The following is a 24,334-nucleotide window of genomic DNA, read 5'->3' as shown; positions in this document are numbered from 1 at the left end:
CTGGTGAGGCCTGGTGTGCAGAGGAAGCCCAAACGGCCATGGGTTGTCCTGGTCATAACCCGGTGATGACCGTCTCTCTGTTTTTACAGATGTTCAAAATTTTTCATAATAAAAAGAGGGTTGTTGGTTTTTTTTTTTTACCACTTCATTTAATCTCTCTGGTACCTCCAACTGTAATAAGAGTTTCACTTTGGTTTCATAAATCTGATCCAGGTTTGATTTTTTTTGTTTTTAATCTCTAATCTAACGCTTGGAGGCTGGATTATCTGTCACTTTGGAGCTGATCACACCAGGGCTTGGGGGTCTTTTCTGGTTGGGAAAACCAGCTCATTCTAGATGCAAGGAGGGAACGGGGCAAAGGAGGCAGCCAGGGGGCGGGGGCCGCAGTGTTACGCCCCGTTCCCTCCTCTGCACAGACCCCTGCCCCGCACTGCCTCATCCAGGCCCCATGCCCTCTGCTTTGGGCGCGTTCAGCCAACGGGAGCACCGGTAGGAAATCAGAGGCGTCAGAGAGGAGAGTAAGGCCCACACAGGGCTGTCCCCGTGGGGTCACCCCAAGTTGGCCCCAGCCCACCGAAGGGCCCGGTACCCGTCTGGTCCCCACACGCACCCCTCCCTCTTTGCACAGGGAACTGTGTTCTCCTGCCGCCCTCAGCCCAGGGCCGTAGCAGCACGCCCCGTCTCCTTGTTCCGAGAGCTTTCCTGTTACTGTACTCTATCCTTTTTAGTGGGTAGCCCACCCCGACCATGGCCTTGTGAACGGCCCCTCCATTTAACTTCCCCCAAATTACCCATTTGGCCCCTATGGGGGACCCGACTGACACAGCCCTAAGTCCAGCCCTGCAGCCTCACCTATTTCGGCACATTTGAGCCACGACCCCTCTGCTGGTCACCTCTGCCTTCAATTAAGCCCAGAGAGGATGGAAGATTCCAGGATCTCAGGGGCAGATCTGGGAACTCTGAAATCTTCAAGCAAAACACCCAAGCGCGTGGCGAGATGAGCTCTGGTCCTCAAGCAAGAGAAGTTAGCACACATGGGATAAGAAAAGGGACCTCAGGAAGAGACCACTCCGAGTACAAGGGGCCCACAGTTAAACCAAGTTGTATAGGGAAATTAAAAAGGAAAATTTTAACTGGAAATATTCCCTAGTAAATGAACTACTTTTCTAACGAGTTCCCACTCAAACGTGGCGCCCTGCTCACTCTGGGGTCTATCCTCATCCACCCCATCAGAGCTGTGTTCTCGCTGACCATCAGGGGAGCAGCAATGAGACACTGAAAACACCAAGCAAAGGAAACTTGAACCTCATGAAAGATGCTGCCCGTGGTGACAGGGGAGAGAGCACTGGAGAGACTTGGGAGAATTCTCGAGTGGACGTGAGGCCTCTGGTCAACGGACAACCAAAGAGGAAGGCGCCCACCAGGACGGCGGACGTGAGCTCTGCGGTACTCAGGTGGCTCAGGAGCTGAGTTCTCTGTGTCCAGAAGTAGTTCAGCGGGGTCTCTCAAGAGAGAACGGCGAGAACCAGAATTTCTGCCTAAACCGGGACCCTCCTCTCCAAACTTTGCATTGCAAAAGAGTCACGCCCACAGAAAGTTTGCTAGAAACTGTGCACCTAAATTCCCAGCTACTACCATTCTGCCACATTTGCTTTATCTGGCATCTCACACTCTAGACACACACACACACACATACACACACACATGCCTTTTTGCTGAACCATCAGAAAGTACATCATGACACTCCACCTCTAAATTCTTTAACAGGGACCCTCTAAAAATAAAGACTGCCTTCTACATAATCACCATCCCATCATCACGATCAGAAATCTGACACGGCTTCCATCATCATCTGGTGCCTGGTCCACCGTCCAATGTCCCCAGTGTCCCCACGGTGTCCTTCAGAGTGCGGCTTCTTTCCCGTCCAGGAAAGGACGGCACCCATTTGGTCACCGTATCCCCTCAGTCCCCTCTGATCCGGAACAGTCCCCGCTCTTGTTACTGTTTTTACTGCATGCATGTTTCACAGTCCAGACCAAAGTGCTGCAAAACGTCCCTTGACTTTGCTCGTGGGGACCGTCGGACCGAGCGTCTGGGGGCAGGATGACCCTTCCCACTGCTTCGCATCAGGGGACGCAGGGCGTCAGCCTGTCCCGACGTCGGTGACACCAAGCGTGACCTGTCAGCTGAACTGGCGCTCACAGTGTCTCCGCTCCTGGGGACCTTCTCACGAGCTGAGTAGCGGGTACCCTGAGGGGCGACGGGGAAAAACCCTGGGACCTCACAGCCCTTCCCCCGCTGGTGTCTGCCCCGAGGAGGTTTGCCCGATCGATGGCCACCCCGAGGGCTGCCACGTGGCGACCGTGACCCTGCCAGACCTTCTGCCTGGATTGCTCAGCGGTACTCCACAAAGCAGAAGTGCAGACATGTAAGCCACGTCAACCCCCACAGAACGTGTCCTTCTGAAGCACGTGTGAGTCCGTCACTGAGATGCTGCAACCCAGAGGCACGAGCCCCAGCCCTGCCGCTGCTGCTGCCGCTGTGGAGTGCCATACCCTCTGGGTCCCGGGTCTGTCTGTGGAGGAGAAGCAGGTGACTCTGCTCCCTGCTCAGCTCGGACGGCTCTTTGGAAGGAAACGGCAGTCCCAGCTGCTGGCCTGGCAGGTGAGAATCAGCAAGAACAGAACACTCCTTATCACTACGGGGCCAGGGGCCAGGGGCCACGGAGGAGCCCCCGTGTCCAGGCGCCTGCAGAGGCCAGCAAAGCCCCCGCGCAGGACCTGTGGACGGTCAGGCATTGCCTTGGGCGGCCAGCACATGGGCCCCGAGTGGTCTACCCAGGGCGAGGGGGATGGAGAGCCCGTCCTGTCCCGACCCCCTCCTCGTGCTTTAAACTCACGTGCTGACTCCACTCCCCAGGGGGCTTTAAAGGACATAATGATTCCACTGCAACCTTCCAATCGCACAAAAAACCATAAATGTGTGAAGATGACGATGCACACAACTAAAACGGAATGAAGTCAGCTGTGCCGGCGAGTGGGGACACTGGGATGGTGTGTCACTAACAGCACGACTGCGCAAACCTGCTTCTAATCCTGCGTGGAATTTGATAATCGTCTTAGAGGCGGAGAGCGGGAGAACATCCAACACCTCATGAAGCGATAAGGGAAGTGCTTCCATACCATGTTCCAGGGCTTTACTTAAACCATTAACTCAGTGCTCACAGAGACCCTCAGAAAGCGGGATGGCCGTCCTCCCTCTTCGAAAGGAGCACGCGAGCAAAGAGACCGCCAGCTGGTGAGGGCAGCCAGCTGCGAGAAGAAAGCCGGGAGCCTGGCTCCCAAATCCAAGAGCGAACCACAGCCCAACTGGTAAGTGTCGCCTCTGTGCTGCCTTGTGCTACAGGCGCAAGCACCGCAGGGACCACACTTGCAGAGCTTCGGGGGTGATTTTCTTTTTTGAGGTTAATGTTGACAGTAAGACATCTTTGCATCAAGTGTTGGCTTTAGAGCTAAAGGTCCAATACCTGAGAAATACACCGTCATCATTGCAAAATCATTCTGTTTTTGACTTCAGGAAAATGAGCACTTAAAATCTCTGCTGACAGAGTTCAGAGGTCAATGGCGTTAACGCCAATGGGTAGAGGGCTGTGAGGAGGGGGATTCTCTGCCTGTGCGGGTCTCCAAGCCCACGATTTGCAGGGGGTATAAGAGTTGATCACGGCGCCCCGGGTCCTGAGGCTCCCAGGAGTCCTGCTGCGTACCCCTGGGCAGTGAGGACGGTGGAGGCAACGGAAGGCTGGAGCCCTTAGGACGGAGGGAACCACACCCAGCGGCCAAGCTTCAAGCACACACTTCGACTCGCCACAGCAGCTCAAAGTCAGCCCCAGCCCTGTGCGCTGCTGCCAGCACTGATGTAACTGTCCACCAGGTCTGTGCAAACCACAGGCACTGCCTAGTCTTATAAATAAAGTTTTATCAGCACACACCACCCCATGTCTTTATGTATTATCTGGGGCTGCCTTCCCGCAGCTCTGCTGCAATAGAGACACTATGGCAGTTAAAGCCGAAAATATTAACCACCTGGCCCTTTATGCAAAAGCTTGCCAACACCCAGATAGAGCGATGGTTCCGGTCACATTAATTCAAAGTGCCTGCTGCCGTCTGCAACCCTCGATCCTGCCTTTCTCCCCTTTCCTGAGGGCGAGGGGTACCGAGAACGTGGTACAGACGCCATCCTCCCCACGCCCCTACCCCGGCCCGCGGCAGGGCTCGGCCATCCCCAGAAATACACGTTCATGGATTTCACTGAAAAGTCCGTTTCAGTCGGAACCTCCAGCAGTGAGAGCTGTAAATAAGTATTGATAAATTGGGGCCAAGGATGGGTGCACTATTCATTCATAATCTCAGGTTTGGAGAAATCTCCCCCAAATATTCAAGAAGGCTTGTTTCCGAGGAAAGTGTGTGGCATCTTCCTTTGTGACTTTCCTGAAGAATTCTGGAAAGCACACCCAGAGTGCCAGGTCCCTTTTCTGTAGTTATAAGGCTCCCCCAGGCAACCAGGCCCAGAACCGGGCTTTCTTCCAGGTCTGCAGCTAAACCACGACTGTTTGCTCCCTTCCCTCGCCCTCCTCCAGGGTTTTGTACAATGAGCTGGTCCCTCACATCAGGCGGGAGAGGAGCCTGAGAGACACATGATATCAGGGCTCAGGTATCTGCATCATTAGAAGGTATTTATCATTTCTTGTTTATCTGTAGGCGGTAAAAATAGCTGCCTGCTTTTCCATCACACATGCCTCCAAATACCCGGCAGCAGCACCAGTGTCCGAAACTCGCCCCTGCAAAGCCTTCCCATCAGCAGAGACAGCGAACTTGCAGGAACCCCCGTCCTCATACCATCAGCTTTCCCAGGCTCTGTCCCGGCGGGGGAGGGCAGCGGGGCCTCGGGGCCAGGGGTGGAGGCCCTGTGCGGCTCCCTCTGAGATGCACGGCTCTCTCTCCAGCACCTTTTCGGACGGAGCCCCTGCTCTGGGCCGCGCACTGCGCCAGACGTGCGGGAACAGAGATGGACCAGCCCCTGCCTGCTGCCCTCCGCGGATCCCCTGTCTGGGGCGGATCTGTGCCCGACAAAACCGGCTTCACCTTCCAAACACTAACTGCAGAGAGGGGTCCCTTGGGCTCATACCTCGTTGGCCCTTTCCCGGCACCGGCCCTGGGCTCTGCCGCCCTGCCCCCTCCCAGGGACCCCATGAAAGGGAGGAGTGGGCCCCGGCCCTAACCTCTCCTAAGGGAACCAGCCCCTCCCTGTGGTCGGAGTAGCGCTGACCCACCCCCCAAGCCCCAGTGGGTCATGTGAGCAGACCTGGCCAATGAGAGGGCAGGATCCTCTCCCACCAAGGCTGGGGGCCCGGATGGGCATGTGACCCAAGTGGGCCAACCACAGCCCTCTCTGGATTGTGAATGAAACTGACTTTTCATTGATGAAAGAGACTCGATTTCCTTCTTGAGATCTCAGGACCCCAACCCACGTGGGCCTGAAGCTACCCGGAGCCAGCCATGCCTCTATGGAGGGGCCTGCCTGGAAATGAGCTGACACAGAGGAGAGCAGAGGCAGGGGACATAGAGACCAGGTCAAAGAAGCAACCTCTGGGTCCCTGGATCCAGCCGTGCCTGAACCCGACTGACTCCTGCCCTTCTTAGTCGCATGAGCCCTCAGTTCCCTGACCTTCTGCCTAAGCTGATATATCCAACACAGTCTTGACTGATATAGGCATGTGCTACTGGCTTCCCATTCTACAGAAGTGGAAACTGAGGCTGAGAGGTCACTTGACTTGTCCAAGGTCACACAGTTCCAGGTGGAACCGATATGGTCACTCAGCCTATGCTCCTGACCACTGCACTATCAGCCTACACCCCAGGGCTTGCTGAACCCCCAGTGTAGGGGTCCCTGCGTCTTCCTCCTTTGCCCTAACAGTGAAGCACCAGGAATTAGCGTCACAAGTTCTCTGATACAATACTACGTGTGTTGGTGATGGTGGGGAGGTGCAGGTGTCACAGGCATCAGCCACCCAGCAAACAAGCACCCCGTTTCCCGCTCCGTGCTGTGTGGCCCCCAGAGACTCACTTGGTGTTGGCCGGCTGGATGCTGCTCAAGTAATAGTGCACCGAGCGGTAGAGAAGGCCCACGACGGTGGTCCAGGCTGGGGAAAGAGCAGATGGCCAGACACCTGTCAGCATCCCAGGTGACAAGCAGGAGAGACACAGAGCTCCCCGCCAAACCCACTCGCCCAGCAACACACAGTGCAGACCTCACACCCAGGAACCCGGCAGCTCCTCGGGGGGCGAGGGGAGGGACACTCAGGGGCAGAACTGGCCACAAGGACAGAATTTGAGTAGAGACTCCCCTCCACTCTTCAACTGTGAATCCAACCGCAGCGATCGCTCCCTACGCTGCCCAGGAGTCAGCTCTGGACACACGGATGCTGCTGCTCCCGGGGAGCCAGACACCATGAGCTTCTGAAGGCAGAGCCCCCATCGAGCTGTGGACGGCAGCGCCAGGCGACAGCACTGCAGTCGTGAGCGCATCTCAGTGGCTGTCTGCATCTGGAGTATTTACAGCAACGCCAGCGCTCGAGAGAGGCAGGATTTACAGTCACCCAGATGTCTGTCACGCCTTCGGCTGGGTCCCACCTCTCTGTGATATTCCAACTTGGAAACAAGAATCATCTATTCTGTTACCTCCCTGCATGAGCTTAACAGGAGACTGGAAGGAGCAAACTGCAAGCTGACCTCCAAGCTCTTCGGGATATTTGTTGAGTGTGTTAAAATTTCAGGGACGTATTTAATAATTCACATAACACTTACCGCGTGCCAGGTACTGGTATAAGCTTTGCTCTTTTAATTCTCACCACAATATATTGAGGGAGGTACTAAGACTGTCCCCTATCACAGATGAGGAAACTGAGGCCGGGCAGGTTCAATAACTTGCCCAGTAAGTATGTGGCTGACCCAGGATTCGAGCCCAGGAGTTCCATCCACAGAGTTGGTGCTTGTGACGAATAAGCTCTACCGCCAAGTGTGAGAAGCTTCCGAACGTACAGACCATGAGGCTGCGGTCCTGCCAACTCTGAGAAACTGAGGATTTCTAACAGATCGTGCAGCCACGTGAGATGGCAAAAGATCCCACATGCAGTCGGTTGACCTCGGCATTGTCCCTGGACCCCTCCAATTTCTGTAGTTCACCCTGAGTGCGGGGGGGACAGTCCCCTGAGAGCAGGACACCCCGACATCCCTGCGCACCTTTCACACAGGCAAACTAGAGGGTACAGGGAGCAGAGGTTGGCTCCCAAGGGCTGGGGAGTGAGGACCCCGTGCTGGGGATGGGACACCATGGCCCTACACCCCGCAGCTCGGCCCCCAGTCCTGAAGGCAGAACCCGGGAAGTGCATGGCCTCCGGCCAGATTGTCAGGAGCTGAGAATCCACGACTCCCCAGACCGCCCGAGGCCCCTGGGACGGAGGGACACGCCTACAGAGGCACAGTCACTTTTCAAGGGGCAGACGGGACAGTCATGGCAGCAAAAATGGCCAGAGCCACCCGGGCCCCCGACGGTGCTCCAGGGCCAGAGAGAGTAATCGGGGTCCCCTCGGGGCGGGTTCATCACAGGCCTGTACTTGGACCCACCCAGGAGGAGGGCACCGGGCCACTGAGCAGACAGAGGCCCCCCAGCGGGGAGGGGAGGTGGCCACATCAGTTCACATTCCGCTAAGAGTCGCCTAGCGAGCCCGTCTGGAATGCAGACTCCCAGCCCCTCCTCCCCACTCCCGGTGCATCAGGCTGCAGCGGACCTGGAGTCCAGTCGGCACTGTGCCAACACCTCAAGAGCGTCTGATGACACACTGTGTTCCCACAGGCACACAGAGGAGGCCTGGGGGCAGCCCCTCCGCCAGCCGACAGCTCACAGGGCTGAGTCCCTCCCCGAGGGTCCTGGGGTGCAGGTCCCCCCAGCTGTGCTCACCTTGGCTGTGGAAAGCCTCATGGGGGATCTCGATGTAGTTCTGCCCCCGGGCCGGGAAGCGGTAGTGGGAGGAATTCATGGTCTTGGGGAGCATTTTGGCCACGGAAAATTCTAGAACAAGCCAGAGAGAGGAAGCTGCAGTCAGTCAACTCCAGGGGAGGAAACAGGGCTGTAAAACCCCACCTTCTTTTGTTTTGTTTTGTTTTTAACAGAACGGGCTCTCCTGGGGAGTGTAATTACCTTTAGGAAACGAGAACCTAAAAAATAAGAGTGTCCAGGGCAGTAATTGCGGCCATGTGGCCGACGCATCCATCTACCACCGCTGGTGGGGGTTCTCCCAGCTTGAGGCGACCCCTCTCCCTCAGTGCAGCCCCTCAGCTTACAATGCCTCAGGTACTGACTGCGTCCCGTCCTGCAGGGAGACCCCTGTGCTGAGGGGCTCCTCCTCCACGCCAGGGACCCCACGAGACACAGGAAAATGAGACACTAACCTAAGTGAGGCAAGCGCATCATCCCATGGAGGGACCTGTCTTGGCCGACAAACTCCCATTAAAATGAACCCAAGTGGCTGAATTAAGCTTACTTTCCAGAGAGTGGCTCTGGTGGTAAAGTATTAGGGTACCACGCTCCCTAGACACAGACCCTGAAAACAGAAGGGCTGCGATGTCGGCCTGTAGGGGACCCCGTGCCTGCTGGCTTGGAAGAGCCTCCAGCTGACCCCGGGAAACCTGCGACCCCACGGACACTCCAGGGGCTGCCGCTGCTCGCCTCCTGTTCTGAACCGAGACAGTTGTCACCCGAGACGAATCTGGCCCCCAAGTCAGCATGAAAGGCTCCCGTGGTCCTGTGTGCACATCCCAGCTGAGCACGGCTGCCCCGACCTAACTCTGTCTTCCCCCAACATATCATTGTGCATCAGGCAACGTAGTTTAGGACAGCGGAGAGGTGCATCTCCAGTGATGGTGCGAGAGGTTTGTGCGTCCCTGGGCGTGTGCAAGAAAACGCAGGAGTGGAGCGGAATTCAACAGGCGGGTGGCATCCCCTGCACCCCGCTCCCCTCCCGCCGCACAGCCGGTCCCCGCCCGCACCCACGCTGCCAAGCTACCTGCCATGGATGAGGAGCCCGTGATGGCAACCTGGGGCTCGCTGGCCTGCAGGTTGAAAGATATGTGGCCCATGACGGTGTCCACGGTGTCTATCAAGCCCAGCACCACGGCACTGTCCTGCAAACGGCACGACACGGAAGGAAGGAGACGTCAGTACGGGGCTCGCTCAGCACGTGCACCCGACGGAGGCAGCAAATGCACAAACGCACAAGATCAAGCTTCATCCTCACTGTCAACACTCCTGCAAAGGAGGACGCCCAGCATCTGCTGACCAACATGGTGGGCCAGGCTCTGCCCTCACGATGACCAGACGAGGGGAGAGATAGTCACGCCGCTACCCCGTTTCACAGGCGCGGAGGGGACCACTGAGGTCACCCAGCCCAGCCGAGCTCGCAGAATGTGGACACCGGCTGAGGTTGACCCCGGTCACCCAGACCGTCAGCTCCAAGGCTTCCACGCTCAGACACAGAGTGACCAGACCTGGTCCCCGCTCCACTCTGAACTCACTGGGGACCTTGACAGGTCTCTGACCGGCCCTCCCAACTCCATCCCCTTCTGTTTCACGAGGAGGGGGATTACTGCTCCCAAATACCGTCCAGGATGAAGACACCAGCACTTGTGTCCTAGTCTCTGTGAAGGGGAGGCGGCTTCGGAGGTGCCAGCACCTCAAGTCACCCCTGGCCTCCCTGACATGCCTGGGGTGTCCCTTCCCCTCCAAGGGCCTCTCCACTCTGAGTCCCCAGGGCAGAGATGATCCCAGTGGATCCCCAAGAAGGCAGGGGTCCCTCATGGTGGCCCCGTATCTCTGCAGCCAGCTCGGATCAGCCTGACTATCCCTCATCCTCAGACACACGTCTAGCAGGGCAGGGGCGTCTCAGTTCCCTGGGAACGCGGTGTGTGACTCTCTGCCATCACGCCCCTTCTCTCCTTCCCGCCTTTCTGAAAAAGCATCTGTCTGTTGCTAAGCGTCCCAGGCGTTCTCTCAAAAACACACGCTCCATGAGAGTCTCACGAGCTGGAAATAGAACACTGAGGCCAATTTTAGACATTTTCTTTCAGGCCTGTGGCCTGATTTCAATCAGCCAAGCACAGTTAAGCACATGAAAATCTGTGTTTCTGGCATGCAGATCTGTTGGGTAGTGGCTGATTCATACCTTCCCTTTAATGCACAGTAGAGCCTGCCTGAGTCTGAATAGTTTCATGATTATTCATATTTTGTGGCAGAGCATTAAGCAAAAGTTCATTTAAGATGATGCAGAAAATACATCTGCTCAGGTCCTCCACTGGCCATCCTCTGGGTGTTTCCCAGGCAGCAGCCCTGCACACATCGTCCCCCCGGAAATCATGAACTCTGGAGTGCTGTGCCTTTTAAAATAGAATGTGTTTCTAGGTAAGATTATATCAGTCTTAAGTTCATGACCGCCTTTCTCTCCCTTTGCCAATGTGAAGCCCGATCTCATTCCATTTGAAACTGTTCAAATAAAAATTTCATCAAATGTAAACCCTGGAGCCATCTCATTCATAACGAGAGAAGGTGATGTCGTTCTGCTTCAAACTGGCAAATATGTTTTAAACTTTGCAGGAGTTCAGGAGAGGGAGCACTTTAAATAATGGTGTGGTCCCAGCCCTTCCAGGCAAGACAGTTAGGAGTCTTCCTCCCCCTTCTCCACCCCTGCCGGGCAACCTGGAAGTCACATTTTTGAGACAGCAGCATCAGAAAATGGACAGAGCCAGGATCCCCAGGTCACTGGGTGGAGAAGAGCTGACCCACGTCAGACTTGGCATGAGTGAGAAGTAAATGTCCACTGCGCTGAGCCACTGAGATGTAGGGCCTATTTGTTACTGCAGCATAGCCTAGCCTAGCCTGACTGATAGAGCATCGCAGAAGATACTTAGTATTATTGGGAAATGTCCTTGCCATAATTAAAGAAAAACAGATAAATTCAGATATATAGCATATGTGTAGACTATATATGCATATAAGAGAATTGAAAACTAGATTTGAAGGGATATATACAAGAGTGTTAATAATCATTATCTCTCAGCCTGAGGATTTCAGGTGATTTTTATTTTATATATATTTTTATGATCTGCATTTTCTAACTTCTCCACAACATATTCACTTGTTTTATTTCTTAAATAACTAAAATCAAGAAAGTTATTTTCAAAAAGAAAAGAAAAAGTATTCCATTCTCCTAATTCTTTAGCGTACAGAGGAAAGGAGAGGCTGCTTTGATATTTACTCTTATAATCATGAAGTGTATATTGTCACATGTTCTACTTTTTTCATTTAATCTAGTGATCTTTAAACATCAAACATGTGTTTTATTATCATTCAAGAACAATGTGATGCTAAAAAATATGTTTTTAAGATGATAAACAAGCATACATTCCTCATGAAGAAATCCAACTGTTTTCCTGTTCAGTGTTGACAACAGGACCATGGTACTGATGCTCATAGAACTGATTCATAGAGAAGACAGAGCATTGCAAATCAGTCGTATATCCAGTCAAAATTAGCTCTAATATCCCAGAGATGCATCATTTCTCTTACAGATGTGAACTGGGCCACACTGACGCCACTTCCAGAAAGACAAAAAGGTGCCCCTTTTGAAGATCTAAATGTTCTTTTCTCTTACCTCTGACACAGCAGTCCAACTGGGCAAAAAAAGAACCTCTCCCACGGTGTTTAAGAAAGTCTAAAGGAAGACAAGATGACACTGCTTAGCATGTATCCTTAAGCCTCAAAATGATAAGACCTTTGATTTTCCCATCTCTGTCAACCACGGGCTGGGTTTTGCATATACACAGTAGTAACCAAAATAGGTCCATTAGTGGGTCTGGTTATACTGTACACAGCCCTTTTATAGATGTTATAGATGTTGTCTTATTTGCTCCTGGTGACAATCCTTTAGTCAGTGACAAACATTTAGATGTTAGATGTGTGTTCACAGCTTAGTTACGGCAGCAGCCTTAAGTACAGTACCTGGAAGATATAACCGGCCCTCGGTAAAAGCCTGTTGAACAAACGAATGAATGAATGAACAAATCATGGCCTGCTCCGTGTGCTTTTCTTGGCATGAGAAGCCAAGCTGACATAAAAACCCACTTGTTTAATTGGAAATGACCCCTCCATAAGCAGAAGTTACTCGGGGTCCCTTGGACAAATCACCTTAAAACCATGTTTGGTTTGGCTCACTATTGTTCTAAAAAAATGAAAGTAGCTTGTAAAATCTTCAAATTGGGAGATTTAAATGAAACTATGTGAATTTCCTCCTTCTTCTGAAAAAAGTAGAAGCTTGGACAATTCTTATCCCATAGTCCCACATGGCCACCATCGACCAAAACTGAACAGCAGCTGACCCCTTAGGTAGTTGTGCTTTCTCCAGCTCACCCCAGTCCTCACCACTCCCTATTGCCTTACATCTAATCTGTTTCACTCATTTACATTACTCGTGTAGGTTTTTAACAGTGCGTCTCCTACTACAGACACCAGAATTAAACTTAGAGCCTGATCTAAACCTCCTATATTTCCACCAAACTGCCTTCTCCAAAAAGCCACATTCTTCCTCACACTTTGAGACACTAAATATTTAGAGAACACATCATCAAAACTCCTCACTCTTTTATTTATCTTTATTTGATAAATACTTATAAGACCCTAAAGTGCAATGCCTTAAAATTTAAAGATGAAATTTAAAAATTAAATATGAAAAAACCAATCATGATCCCTGCCCTCATTGGGCTTGAGGCCTAGGGGGCAGAGTTTATAATCTAGAGCAGGGGTCAGCACTTTTCTTTAAGAGGATCACCTAGTAAAAATTTTAGGCTTTACACGCCATACAGTTCTGTCACAAACACTCAGTTCTGCCACTGTAGTGCAAAATTAGTGACAGACAATCCATAACTAAATGAGTGTGTTAAAATAAAACTTTATTTACAAAAACAGGCAGTGGGCTAGATTTGGCCCAAGGGCTATAGTTTGCTGAGTCCTGATCTAGAGCAGTTCAGCTGAATAGAAATATAATGCAATCCACAGTTTTATTTTAAATTTTCTAATAGCCATATTTTAAAAAGTGAAAAGAAAACAGGTGAAATTACTTTTTAATAATATATTTGACTTAGCCCAATATATCTAAAATATCACTTCAACGTGCAATCAATATAAAAATCATTAATTTAATAATTTACATTCTTCTGTTATACTAAACTTTAGAGATCCAGTGTGTATTTTAGATCTTGATTTGAACAGATCACAGTTCAAGTGCTCAAGAGCCACGTGTGGCTAACGGCCTCCTTATTACCCAGCACAAGAATTGACTTCTTGTCACTTTCCTGTTCAGCTGTTAGTGGTGAGAAGCCAGGGCATTATGGAAAATTGGATATGGATGCCAAAGATTTTTATGTCTCTTCCAATCAGAGATGGGTGGAGTTTGGGGTAAATCTGCAGGATTCCTCTCCAGGACACCCAGAGTCAGGTATCTCAACACAGGCCCCCATCAGAGGTCTCAAGCTGATGGCCCACAGGCTGAATCTGCCTCATAAATGTCTTTTATTTGGCTTGTACACACTTGCTTTTAAATTTCAGTAAGCTGTCCACTTTTTTTTTTAATTGGATGATTTTCCATTTCAAAATCAGGTACGGAGTTTTGCTTGCAAAATCAGAAGAGGTTACCCTAAAGGTTAAAGTCAGGGGATTCTTGAGCAGCTCGATGCCATTCCCTGTGGGTGGGCACCTTCCAGTTTGCCACGGTCTCTATTCCTCCCTATTGTCTGTCTGACCCAATCATCCATTTACTTTATTTGTCTGGCCCCTGCATGCATTTGAGTTTGGGACCTCTGACAGTGTCCAGTATATCTGAGGGGAAAAGGGGAGTCGAAAGGAAAGAGGAAATTGCCAAGCTTCAAAAGAAACTGTTTCCGGGCTTCCCTGGTGGCACAGTGGTTGGGAATCTGCCTGCCAATGCAGGGGACACGGGTTCGAGCCCTGGTCTGGGAAGATCCCACATGCCACGGAGCAACTAGGCCCGTGAGCCACAACTACTGAGCCTGTGCGTCTGGAGCTTGTGCTCCGCAACAAGAGAGGCCACAATAGTGAGAGGCCCGCGCACCGCGATGAAGAGTGGCCCCCGCTCGCCGCAACTAGAGAAAGCCCTCGCACAGAAACGAAGACCCAACATAGCAATCAATCAATCAATAAAATCTTTTAAAAAAAAAAAAAAAGAAACTGTTTTCTATGTAGACCTGCATTGAATTCTATGTTCCCATGTAGACATCTCTCCAAGACTATGGAGGGGCCGGACCCTCCCGTTCACCCCTCTGGGCAGTCGGCTCCCTCTGGGCATCCTCACACCCACCCCCAGAGCTCACGTGCAGAGCCCGGAAGTGCTTCCTGTGGGGAGCCCGGAAGTGCTCAGAATGCTGCCTTGGCCCCGCCCATACCACCATATGATTGGCTGAGCTACCAAGCCAGGCCCGCTCCCCTTGGCTAGTGATTGGTCTAGGCGCAGTCATGTGACGGACCTCTGCAGGGTGAACCATGGGAAAGAATTCCCTCCCCTATAAAGAAGGAGGAGCCCCCTGACCTTGCTTTCCCTCCTGGTGGTTGGTAGTGAGGTGTGGTGTTTGGAACCGTTCCAGCCCCTTGGAAACAGAGCAGAACGCCAAGAGAATTGTCCTGCTGCTACCCAAATCCCTGCTGTGAATGAAGACTGAAGTAATCAAACCTGGAGTGAAGCAATTAGATGCCCCTATTGTTTTTAAAATAGTCATATTACTGTTTATTTGCAGCCAAAACCATTCTAGGAGAGAGACTTGGGTCATCAAATTAACCCCATAACACAGACTGGGAAACTGAGGCTTGAAGAAGTTAAAAAGTTGCCCAAGGACATAGAGCTGGGGGTCAAGCCCAGGCTTGCCTGACTCCAGTGTCACTGAGCTCCTGCAGCTCAGGACATCCCCTCATAGCACTTTTCAGACTCCATGGTCCATCTTCATCCTCTCGGCCCTGAGCCTCTTGGAAGCAGGAAGTGGTTCTTGGTCATCCCAGATGCTCAGAACCTAGCATGTTCTATGAATGAATGAACGAAATCTGAGACGTCTAACTCTTGCTTCTGTCGCCTGGGCAGGAGCGCTATGGCGTTCAGGACCCACCCTGCATTTCAGGATGTCTTTGTTTACAGAACACATGCGTTCAGGTACTTCTTTGGATCTGTCTTCAGCAAGGAAACCAGTAAGAATTAAGAACTCTTAAAAAGCACTCGCCAAGTGCCAGACACATAACTATGCACATAGGAACCCTTTTAGTCCCCAGTGAGTACTATTATCTCCCCATATCTCAGATGAGCAAAGTGAGGCAGAGAGAGGTTACATAACGCGACCAAGCGTGCACTGTAAGTAACTGGCAGAGACATTCAACCCAGCAGTCAGACCCTATACATCCTGCTCTTAACACTTATGCTGCACTTTTGAAGTGAAACGGTCTCAGGCATCCCTTCTTCTGCACATCAACCAGGAGCCCTGTGCTGAGATCGAAGTTGTCAAGCCCCCAAGAGCCCAGCATCCTCCTCTACCTTGACCTAGAAAGATTTTGAGAATGAAAAGAGAAAACACCTTGGTTCCAATGCCATACGTGTGCATTCCCTAAGTGCTTTACGTAACTTTGGGAATTCCCACTGAGATACAAGTCACAGTGTTGGGGTCACACTATGGCCCCACGGCTAAATCTGCCAAAGACCCAACTCCACCTTCTACCTGTTGCCAAGGGAGGTGGCAGAGTTTAGAACAGGAGTTGCAAACCCAAATGCCTACAGGGGCCAGGTGGATGGAGAGAGGGGCCAGGCTGGCCGGGCGCTGGGAAAACAAGATGAAGAGTCGGGTCTCATCTGCAGGAGACTCCACTGAGCTGTGTAGAGCTGGCTGGAGTGGCCACGCCATCTGGTTGAAATCCAGACTTTTATATTAAAGTTTCTGATTTTTTCAGCCCTGTGTAGGTCAAACAAGGCACATCTGTGGGCCGTGGTCTGGCAGTTTGCCAATGCTGACCCACTCGGCACAGAAATCAAATAGCTTTACCTTGGTGAGATTTAATGCTGTTTCCTCTGAGAGGGAGTTATTGGGTAAGCTGAGGGACATATTTTGAAGGTAATTCAGAACAATTCCAGGACTCTGGAAGTTTCTTCTCTCCTCTGTCAAGTTGGTTATGATGGGATGGTAGGCATCAATGGGCACCTAAAAGAAATCAGCAACATGAGTTCCTTTAAGAACTAAAGCCAAGATTTCTACAGAAGTTCAGTGTGTCCTCTGGGTCTCATGCTTCTCACACCATAGTAATCACGGTAATAGCACCTACTGTATACCAGGCACTCTTGTGACTCCTTCACAAATATTATTAACATTTCATCCTTACAGCAGCCTCATGAAATACGCACCCATGTGATAGATGATACTAAGTGTGGAGAGGCTTATGCAGAAATAAATAAGAGAACTGGGATTTGAACCCAAGCAGATGGTTCTAGAGTCTGTCCACTCGCTATTACATTAAAGTTCCCATGGAAGGGAAGCTGATTGATCACAAATTAATTCCAGAGGGGAACACTTTCTAAACGTATTGATCCTTTCCTCAAACATCAGAAGAAAATGGCACAGAGAGAAGCCAAGTGCCAAGGCCAGCTCCTCTTCGTTCTCCACTCATGGTGCCAAGTGCACCAGAAAACAGTCTCGGGTCATGGGTAGGGGGGCCCCTGGGAAGTCTTGTTGACTCCGTGTAGGCACCTGAGGCTACAGGCCACACAGGAAGCAGGTCTCCCATTTAGTCACTCCGAGCGTTGAGATTTAGTGCCAGTGTTGGCTTCCCCTCCATTTATTATTTCCTCCCAGACATTCATTATACTGCCAGTAAGACAGAACCAGACTGTGTAATGGGATTCCCACTCCCCTGGCATATAGTCCAAGCAAAAAGACATCACCAAGATGGGGAGGTGGGGACAACATTAAATGCATCTGCTCACCATGGTGTTTGCTGTGGGTGTCGTGAGGAAGCTGGGTGGCGTTGAAGACAACAAAACATGCTTTCCTGGAAAAAAATCGATCATGCTTCATTAAGGGCTAAGCCATGGTCACCTCGTTCACCCTCAGGAAGGCCTGTCCTTATTCAAAAATCTACCAGCTTCAGAGACAAACTAAGAAGAGTCTGAGAATGTTTTGAGTAGCAATGTCGCTGGAAAGATAAAGGCCTAATAAATCAGCCAAATGGGTAGATTGTATGGATTTTCCCAGGTCAAATTATTTTTCCATTTATAGTCTAAATTGCTTGGAAATAGTCTTTAGGCAAGTCATCACATAAAAAGATGACTTTATACATGCTTTTACTGATTTCAAATAAATAAAGAAGCAAAAGAAATGGATTTCCATTGCATCTGGACTACTTAGAGATAAAATACAGAGGGTTGTGAATCACTGGGCTGGGACAAACAGGAGACCTAGCCACCTCCCCTCCCAGTGAGGTGACACTGGCGTGGACCCCATCAAGTGGTGGGGAGACCATCTTCCTGAGCCCCTCCCATCCCGAGGATTCTATTCAAGACCCCATTTGGTCCATTATGAATGATTATAATAATGAAGACATCCAACTACTTCTAATCTTAGTATTCCCCAGTGAAAACACAGACTTAACTAGATACTCTACTTCATTTCTGGAAATCCCTCAAGTTGCTTTGGGTGGCCTGAGGGAATAACCTTATCACCCGTCCCTGGTTCCAGGAGTAAATGACCCTGTGGGTGGGGGTGGGTAGCTGGTGAGAGGATAAGGTGTGACACTGCTCTGGGGATCAGAGCCCCAAACACTCTGTTCTCCAAGTCAGAGTGACATTCTTTCCTTGGATGCCAAGGAGTCCCATCAAATTCACATTTAACTCATGTGAGTCCATAAGAGAAAGTGAAGGACAATAAAACTCAGCCCAGCGGTCCTGTCCATCCTCATAACTGATGAGCACGTGAGACCAGGATGAGGAACGAGAGTCGGCCAGGTCCTAAGTCAGTCTCGGTTCCCAACTGGCTCTTGTTATAAGAGCATCTCACTGCGCGGAGTGTGTTTCTAGTGTCAAAGAAACACACTTTCAAACCGTGGGACTCTGAACAAAGCCTTCTGCTTCCTCGGCTTCTCTACAGAAGGAACGGCCAACCATCGCAGGGCTGGGGGGACACCTGAGCGGGGGGATAGCTGATCAACACTCTGCCTTTGTGTGAATTAGAAAAGAAGAGGCCGCCTCAGCTGGACCGACCCATCAGAAAATGGCACTGCTCTAGCTAACATGTTAGAAGCGGGGCCCCTTCCAGACAGGTCACCCAGGGAAACGCCCCCTTTGGGTACCTGCAGCCCTAGCTCACAGCTTCCTGTGCAGACAGATCTTTATGCAAAGGAAGGCAGAGTCCAAAACAGAGATTCCTAGTGACGTCATATGAGACATGAAAGGTCACATGTAATATGATTCCATTTATATGGAATATCCAGAATAGGTCAATCCATAGAGACAGAAAGTAAATTAGTGGTTGCTAGGAGCTGGGAAAGGAGGAAAGGGGGAGTGACTGCTCACTGGTGCTGGGTTCCTTTGGGGGTGATGGTTGCACAACATGTGGACATAGTAAGTACCACTGAACTGTACACTGTAAAATAGTGACATTCACATTTTATGAATTTTACCTCCATTTTTTTAATTAGTGACTTTCCAAGTCCCACAGTTCATCGTGGTTGAGTGAGGATGTGAACCCAGGTCCAACTGTCCCCCGGGTCCCTGACCTGAACCACCGCTCTGTGCTAAGCAGGAAGGGGGCGTCCTGGGGGCGCTCCGAGGGCCCGTGGTGGGTGGGTCTGGCACGCGGGAGGCATGTGGTAAACATCTGTGGATCAAACGCACTGATGGACCTGGAACACTTGATTCCCAAAGCTTTCCATAACCATCTATCACAAACACCTCGAAAACTCCCTGGTGACCAGCAGGAGAATATTCATCTCAGTGTGTTTCTGGTAAATTGTGAATTCCTCCATCTTAGAGAGCAGGGGTTCTAGAAAACCCACTGTATTTATGAGGCTGATCAGGACACATCTCAGCCTGCAGTGCTGACGGCCGCATCAGGAGAGGGAGGAGAAGAAAAATGCTGGGAAGGGGAGGTGGGTACGAAGCCCGCCCCCTCCCCGGGAGCTGACGTCACACCCGGCCCGCAGCCCCGCCCCTCTCACTGACCAATGGCAGCTGTGAAGTACATGGCGATCTCATCCGGCGTCAGGGCCCGTTCCCAGATGATGAACTCGTCAAAAGCGCCGTTCTCGTAGCGATTGGGCTGGTCCTGATCAGACCCCATCACGAGGTTGACGTTGGGCTCCCCGTAGGCATGTGACACTTTTCCACTTGGGTCTGAGGTGCTCAGCGTCCCGTTGACGTAGACTTTCAGGCCCTCCTTGGACTTCCATGTAAACAGGACATGAGTCCAGTAGGGGCCTGGGAAAGAGCAGAGACACCCTTCTGATGACGTGGGTCGTGCTTCCCATGCAGTGGTCATTCTAGTTTTAAGCACATTTCTCTTTCTTATGATGATGGGTCAGTGCTACCGTTGGTTGAGTCCTCGTATAGGTCCTAATGCACATCTCACTTCCCTCCGTCCTTAGGAGCACAGGAAAGAAGTTATCCCCCCCCCCAATTCCCAGAAGCCGTTCAAAGAGACCCTTTGCCATTTTAAATTAAATGAAGTAATAACTAATAGTCATAACTTGTTCAAAAATATTTTTTTAATCCAGCCTAGGCCAGCACAGGGCAGGTCAACGAGACCTATCTGAGGGCCTGATTCAGCCGAAAGGCCACTGATACCCACCTCTGCCCTGACCTCAAGCAGGTGGTAGCAACCAATATGGCAGCACCGAGGGAGAACAAACCACTCCTGGCTCCGCCAGGATCCTCTATCAGGAGCCCTGGTGATGACTCGTCTCTCTGTCATGAGAACCACGTTCACCAACAAGAAGAAAGTTCACTGGACTTTGATGGCAGCTTGCCCCACAAAGGGCCACACCTCGTTGTGCAGGTGTGTGCTCAGACGCCCCCAGGGACCTGCTGCTGGAAGACGCCCTTCATAGGAAGCCTATGACCCAAGCCAGGCGGTCATCTTAAATCACCCAGCAGTTACCCCGGGGTTCTCGCTCGGGACTGTGCAACTTTCTAACCGTGAGTCTCCGGAGAGCGCTTGGATCCGAGACAGGTCCAAAGTCTCACCGCCCTGGAGCGTGAAACTCCCTTCAGCGAACAAAGAAAGAGCACATTGCCAGGCAGAGGTGTTTACAGTTCTCCCCATTTCTCTGGGTGGGGAAACAATCAGGATTCAGCAGATCTGACCTTAAAATATGTTCAAGATAAACGACTGGGTGCCTGCGACTGTGTCAGCCCCAAGGGGCACGGAGATCAGACTCTTACGGAAGAGACTGATAGCAGGTGGAAGGTGATAAGAGCCATGAACAGGGGCAGGACAGGCAGGTCTGAACAGGTAGAGGACGCAGAGGCAAGCTCTGGCCTCGGGGATCAGAGAGGGCAAATACGCAAGATTCTCTCAAACTCTGTGTGCGCTGAATTTGCCCCTTTTCGGGGGGTGGGGGTACGCGCTTGGTCCCAGCGCCCAGTAGCGGCAGAATCAGGCAGATGCGTCCAGCGCTCACGGGGCCCCTCTCCTGCAGGCTCCTTGTGCGTTAGCTCACTCCACTCCCACAGTCACCCTATGACCGAATACTGTTATCGTGCTCACGTTACAGACGAACACGCTGATGAGGCACAGGGCAGGCGAGTCAGGCGCCCGGGTGCGCACCGCTAGCAGAGGAGTGCAGAGCGGGATTTGACCCAGGCTGCGTGGCTCCAGGGTCCATGGTTTTTTAACAACTGAGCCACGCAGCCTCCTTTAAATGGTCCGAAAATGAATTTTCCTTGCCTATGTCAGAGATGTCATTTCCTCCTGAAGGAGATCCTTCTAGACTCTCACTTTGCCCTCCACCTCCGCGATTCCCTTCTTAGTCTCCAGTCTGGACTGGGCAGCCCGTCCACGCTACCTCAAGACATTCTGGGTCCTCCATCACCTCTCCCCATCTCAGTTCCCACTCCAGACCTCCAGCCTCCCCCAGCTTCCTGGCCCACACCTCTGACCTCATGCCCGGCCAGCGACGGGTCACACTGAGCCCCGGAGGAAACAGGAATCGTCAGACAGAACCACGTGGCCTCCCAACACCCACCTACGCACTCAGCCACATCTGCACACACCCAGTCCCCACACTGGTCCAGACCATCCCTCCTGAACCCCAGGCCCTCACTGGCCTGCTGCCCACACGCCTCCCCTCCGGCAGCCTTTCTTTCCCCTAATCGTCAGCCCCTCTTTTCCAAAAGCTTTTTCACGGCAAAGTCTAAACATTTGCAAGTCTACACCACTAAAAAGAAGGAGGGGCAGGAGGAGGAGGGGGAGGAGGAGGGAAAAGAAAGATGCAGGAGGAGGAGGCGAAGGACAGGAAAAGAAGGAGAAACAATAACCGCTGTGCTGAGCACTCCGCGTGCAATAGTCCATGTAATTTCCCCCAAACTGTGAGGTAAGTATCATTAATGCCTTCACTAGGGAAACTGAGGCTCGGGGCACTAAGTAACATGGCACAGTGACCCAGTCATCCCGTGGTCAGGGGGAACCCAAGCGTCCGCCCGAAGGACCCCGCCCCTCAACCACCGTACAGACATCTCCGCAAAGGATGCCATCTCACCCTTTCCAGCAAGTCCTCCCAAGCAGCCCCCTGAGAGGACGGGGCTCACCCGCCCGCAGGCCAGGGGACCGACAGCGAGCGGAGCGTCTGGCCTCCTCCCGCCTCCCTGAGCATCCCTCCGGGCCAGCGGCGCCCTTACCTGGGGGGCTGAAGGTGGCCTCCCACATCATGGAGTTGTCACGCGTGTACAGCTCCACGGAGCCCTGGCCACCGCTGGAGCAGACTTTGAACCCGTTGGAAATGACCTGTCCCCCGAACGCGAAAGGGGTTGTTCTGGACTGTTCTGCTTGCGTCTTCCAGAAAAAGGAGAACGTGACCCCTGAGGACAGAAAAGGCGTGGGGTTATTTTTAACGAACAACGGATGGGACTTCACCTCACCGAAGCAGGTCGTTCTCGCTGCTCTTTGATTTTCATTTAAAAGGCAGTTTTCTTTTCTCTCATTCCAGAGACAGTGCACGCTCAATCCAGAAAATATAGACTATAAAAACAGGTGATATTTATGAACAGCTCACTAAGTACCAGACACTTTACTAAGGGTTTTAAATGAATCCTCTCCTCATAAATACTACAAAACCCGATCATCATTCATCGGCTGACCCCGTTAGGCAGATGAAGAGACTTGAGTCCGGTTTGCCCAAAAGGTCCCTGAACTACAGACTGACTCAGATTAGACCCAAACCCATTCTGACCTGCAGACGTCGGCAGTTAAGGTAGCTCCTTCCAAAGCCTCTCCATAAACATATTTTACAGAGAAAGGAACCAACTCATACATACCGGTTTATAAGCCACATGTTTTGAAAACTTACTACATCATAGACCCCCTCCAATGTCCCTAAATACACCTCTATGTCATCATTGTTTGTATCTGCACCTCATGACATTCTAAACAGGAACTCTAGGGAATTCCCTGGCGGTCCAGTGGTTAGGACTCTGTGCGTGCACCACCGAGGGCACGGGTTCAATCCCTGGTCGGGGAACTAAGATCCCGAAAGCCGCGAGGCGTGGCCAAAAAATAAAATAAACAGGAACTGTAATTTTTTTTAAAAAATAAAAACAGCAAACCCCTCCCCCCCATGGCTGGGTCTTAAAGTCTCCTTCAACTTTTAATTTCCCAAACAGAGCTGGAAGCTAAACCTTTCTGCACGTCTCAGATTACATGCCTTTAGGATAAATTCCCAGTAGGGCATTTCTAGTCAAAGAGGAAGCCCACTTTGAAAGGTTTTGAAACCTACAATTGTTCATTCCCAACAAAGCGGGGCGCACAAAGGCCCTGGCAGCCGAGACCGCCAGTCGGCAGGCTCCCGAGTCCTGAGCCCGGTCCCCAGCCTCCACGTGAACGAGCTGGCCCACTGGTGGGTGTGTCTCCATCACAGGAGGCAGGGCGAGTGTGAGGAGCGAGGCCAGCTCTTGATGGTGAACACCCTGACCCACCATCACTTTGCAGCCCAGGGGCAGGCTCCCCGGGGAGGGGCGACGGTGGCCACACCTGGCCGGAGGCTCCTGGAATTGCCCTTTGGATCCCTGATTACCTCCACTCTGCTTCTCTGAATCCAGTAACATTTACCCTTTCTTTGCCCATGAGTAAACTGTGTGTGTGTGTGTGTGAATGCATGCAGCCTGCCTGGACTCGGTGGTGAAAGCCGGAAATAAATCAGGCGGCCTCAGCCCTCCCAACCTGGCCCAGGCTCTGTGGTGGGAAGGCTTCATTGATGCTGAGAGAGGAGGTGCCCAGAGTTGATCAAAACAGGCCCAGGATGGGGCTGGGAGGGGAGCAGGGACGGCCATTTGCCCTGGGCCTTATTTATATAAATGGCACCAATTTTAGACTTTGGATCTTATCTTCAAATGAGATTATGGGCACAGTCTAAGAGAGTCTGAATTAAAAGAAGACATTTGTCAGGCTTCCCTGGTGGCGCAGTGGTTGAGAATCTGCCTGCCAATGCAGGGAACGCGAGTTCGAGCCCTGGTCTGGGAAGATCCCACATGCCGCGGAGCAACTAGGCCCGTGAGCCACAACTACTGAGCCTGCGCGTCTGGAGCCTGTGCTCCGCAACGAGAGAGGCCGCGATAGTGAGAGGCCCACGCACCGCGATGAAGAGTGGCCCCCGCTTGCCGCAACTGGAGAAAGCCCTTGCACAGAAACAAAGACCCAACACAGCCAAAAATAAATTAATTAATTAATTAATTAATTAATTTTTTAAAAAAAGAAGACATTTGTCATCAAGTGTAAATTTCTGTCCCATCACCACGCATCCTGGCTGTAATGCTTTATGAATCAACATATTTGTCACAAGTTGTTCAGATGTCTTGTGACAATATAATTGTGACAATTACATTGCATTATACCTTTGTAGGTCAAAAGCCTTAATACGATTAATATAAACATGTAAAACATGGCATGATTATATAACCCTGGTTTGGAATTTCTCTAATTTT

General features: G+C 51.5%; 1 protein-coding gene across 1 annotated transcript in view; it reads right to left on the bottom strand.

Annotated features, from left to right (window-relative positions):
• Positions 1-24,334, bottom strand: part of LOC133075201 (adhesion G-protein coupled receptor D1-like) — a 72,419-nt gene that overhangs the window by 19,034 nt on the left and 29,051 nt on the right. The window contains exons 8-15 of the mRNA XM_061169265.1: positions 22,037-22,216; positions 19,364-19,618; positions 17,132-17,196; positions 16,197-16,352; positions 11,762-11,821; positions 9,122-9,239; positions 8,017-8,127; positions 6,124-6,199 (exon numbers count right to left, since the gene is read on the bottom strand). Coding sequence (XP_061025248.1) covers positions 6,124-6,199; positions 8,017-8,127; positions 9,122-9,239; positions 11,762-11,821; positions 16,197-16,352; positions 17,132-17,196; positions 19,364-19,618; positions 22,037-22,216 — 1,021 coding nt within the window. The remainder of the gene's footprint in view (positions 1-6,123; positions 6,200-8,016; positions 8,128-9,121; positions 9,240-11,761; positions 11,822-16,196; positions 16,353-17,131; positions 17,197-19,363; positions 19,619-22,036; positions 22,217-24,334) is intronic.

The sequence above is a fragment of the Eubalaena glacialis genome, chromosome 15 (genome assembly GCF_028564815.1).
Source record: "Eubalaena glacialis isolate mEubGla1 chromosome 15, mEubGla1.1.hap2.+ XY, whole genome shotgun sequence".
NCBI classification, from domain to species: domain Eukaryota; kingdom Metazoa; phylum Chordata; class Mammalia; order Artiodactyla; family Balaenidae; genus Eubalaena; species Eubalaena glacialis.
The sequence above is the reverse complement of the archived record's forward strand: the minus strand, read 5'-3'. Positions and strand labels throughout refer to the sequence as shown.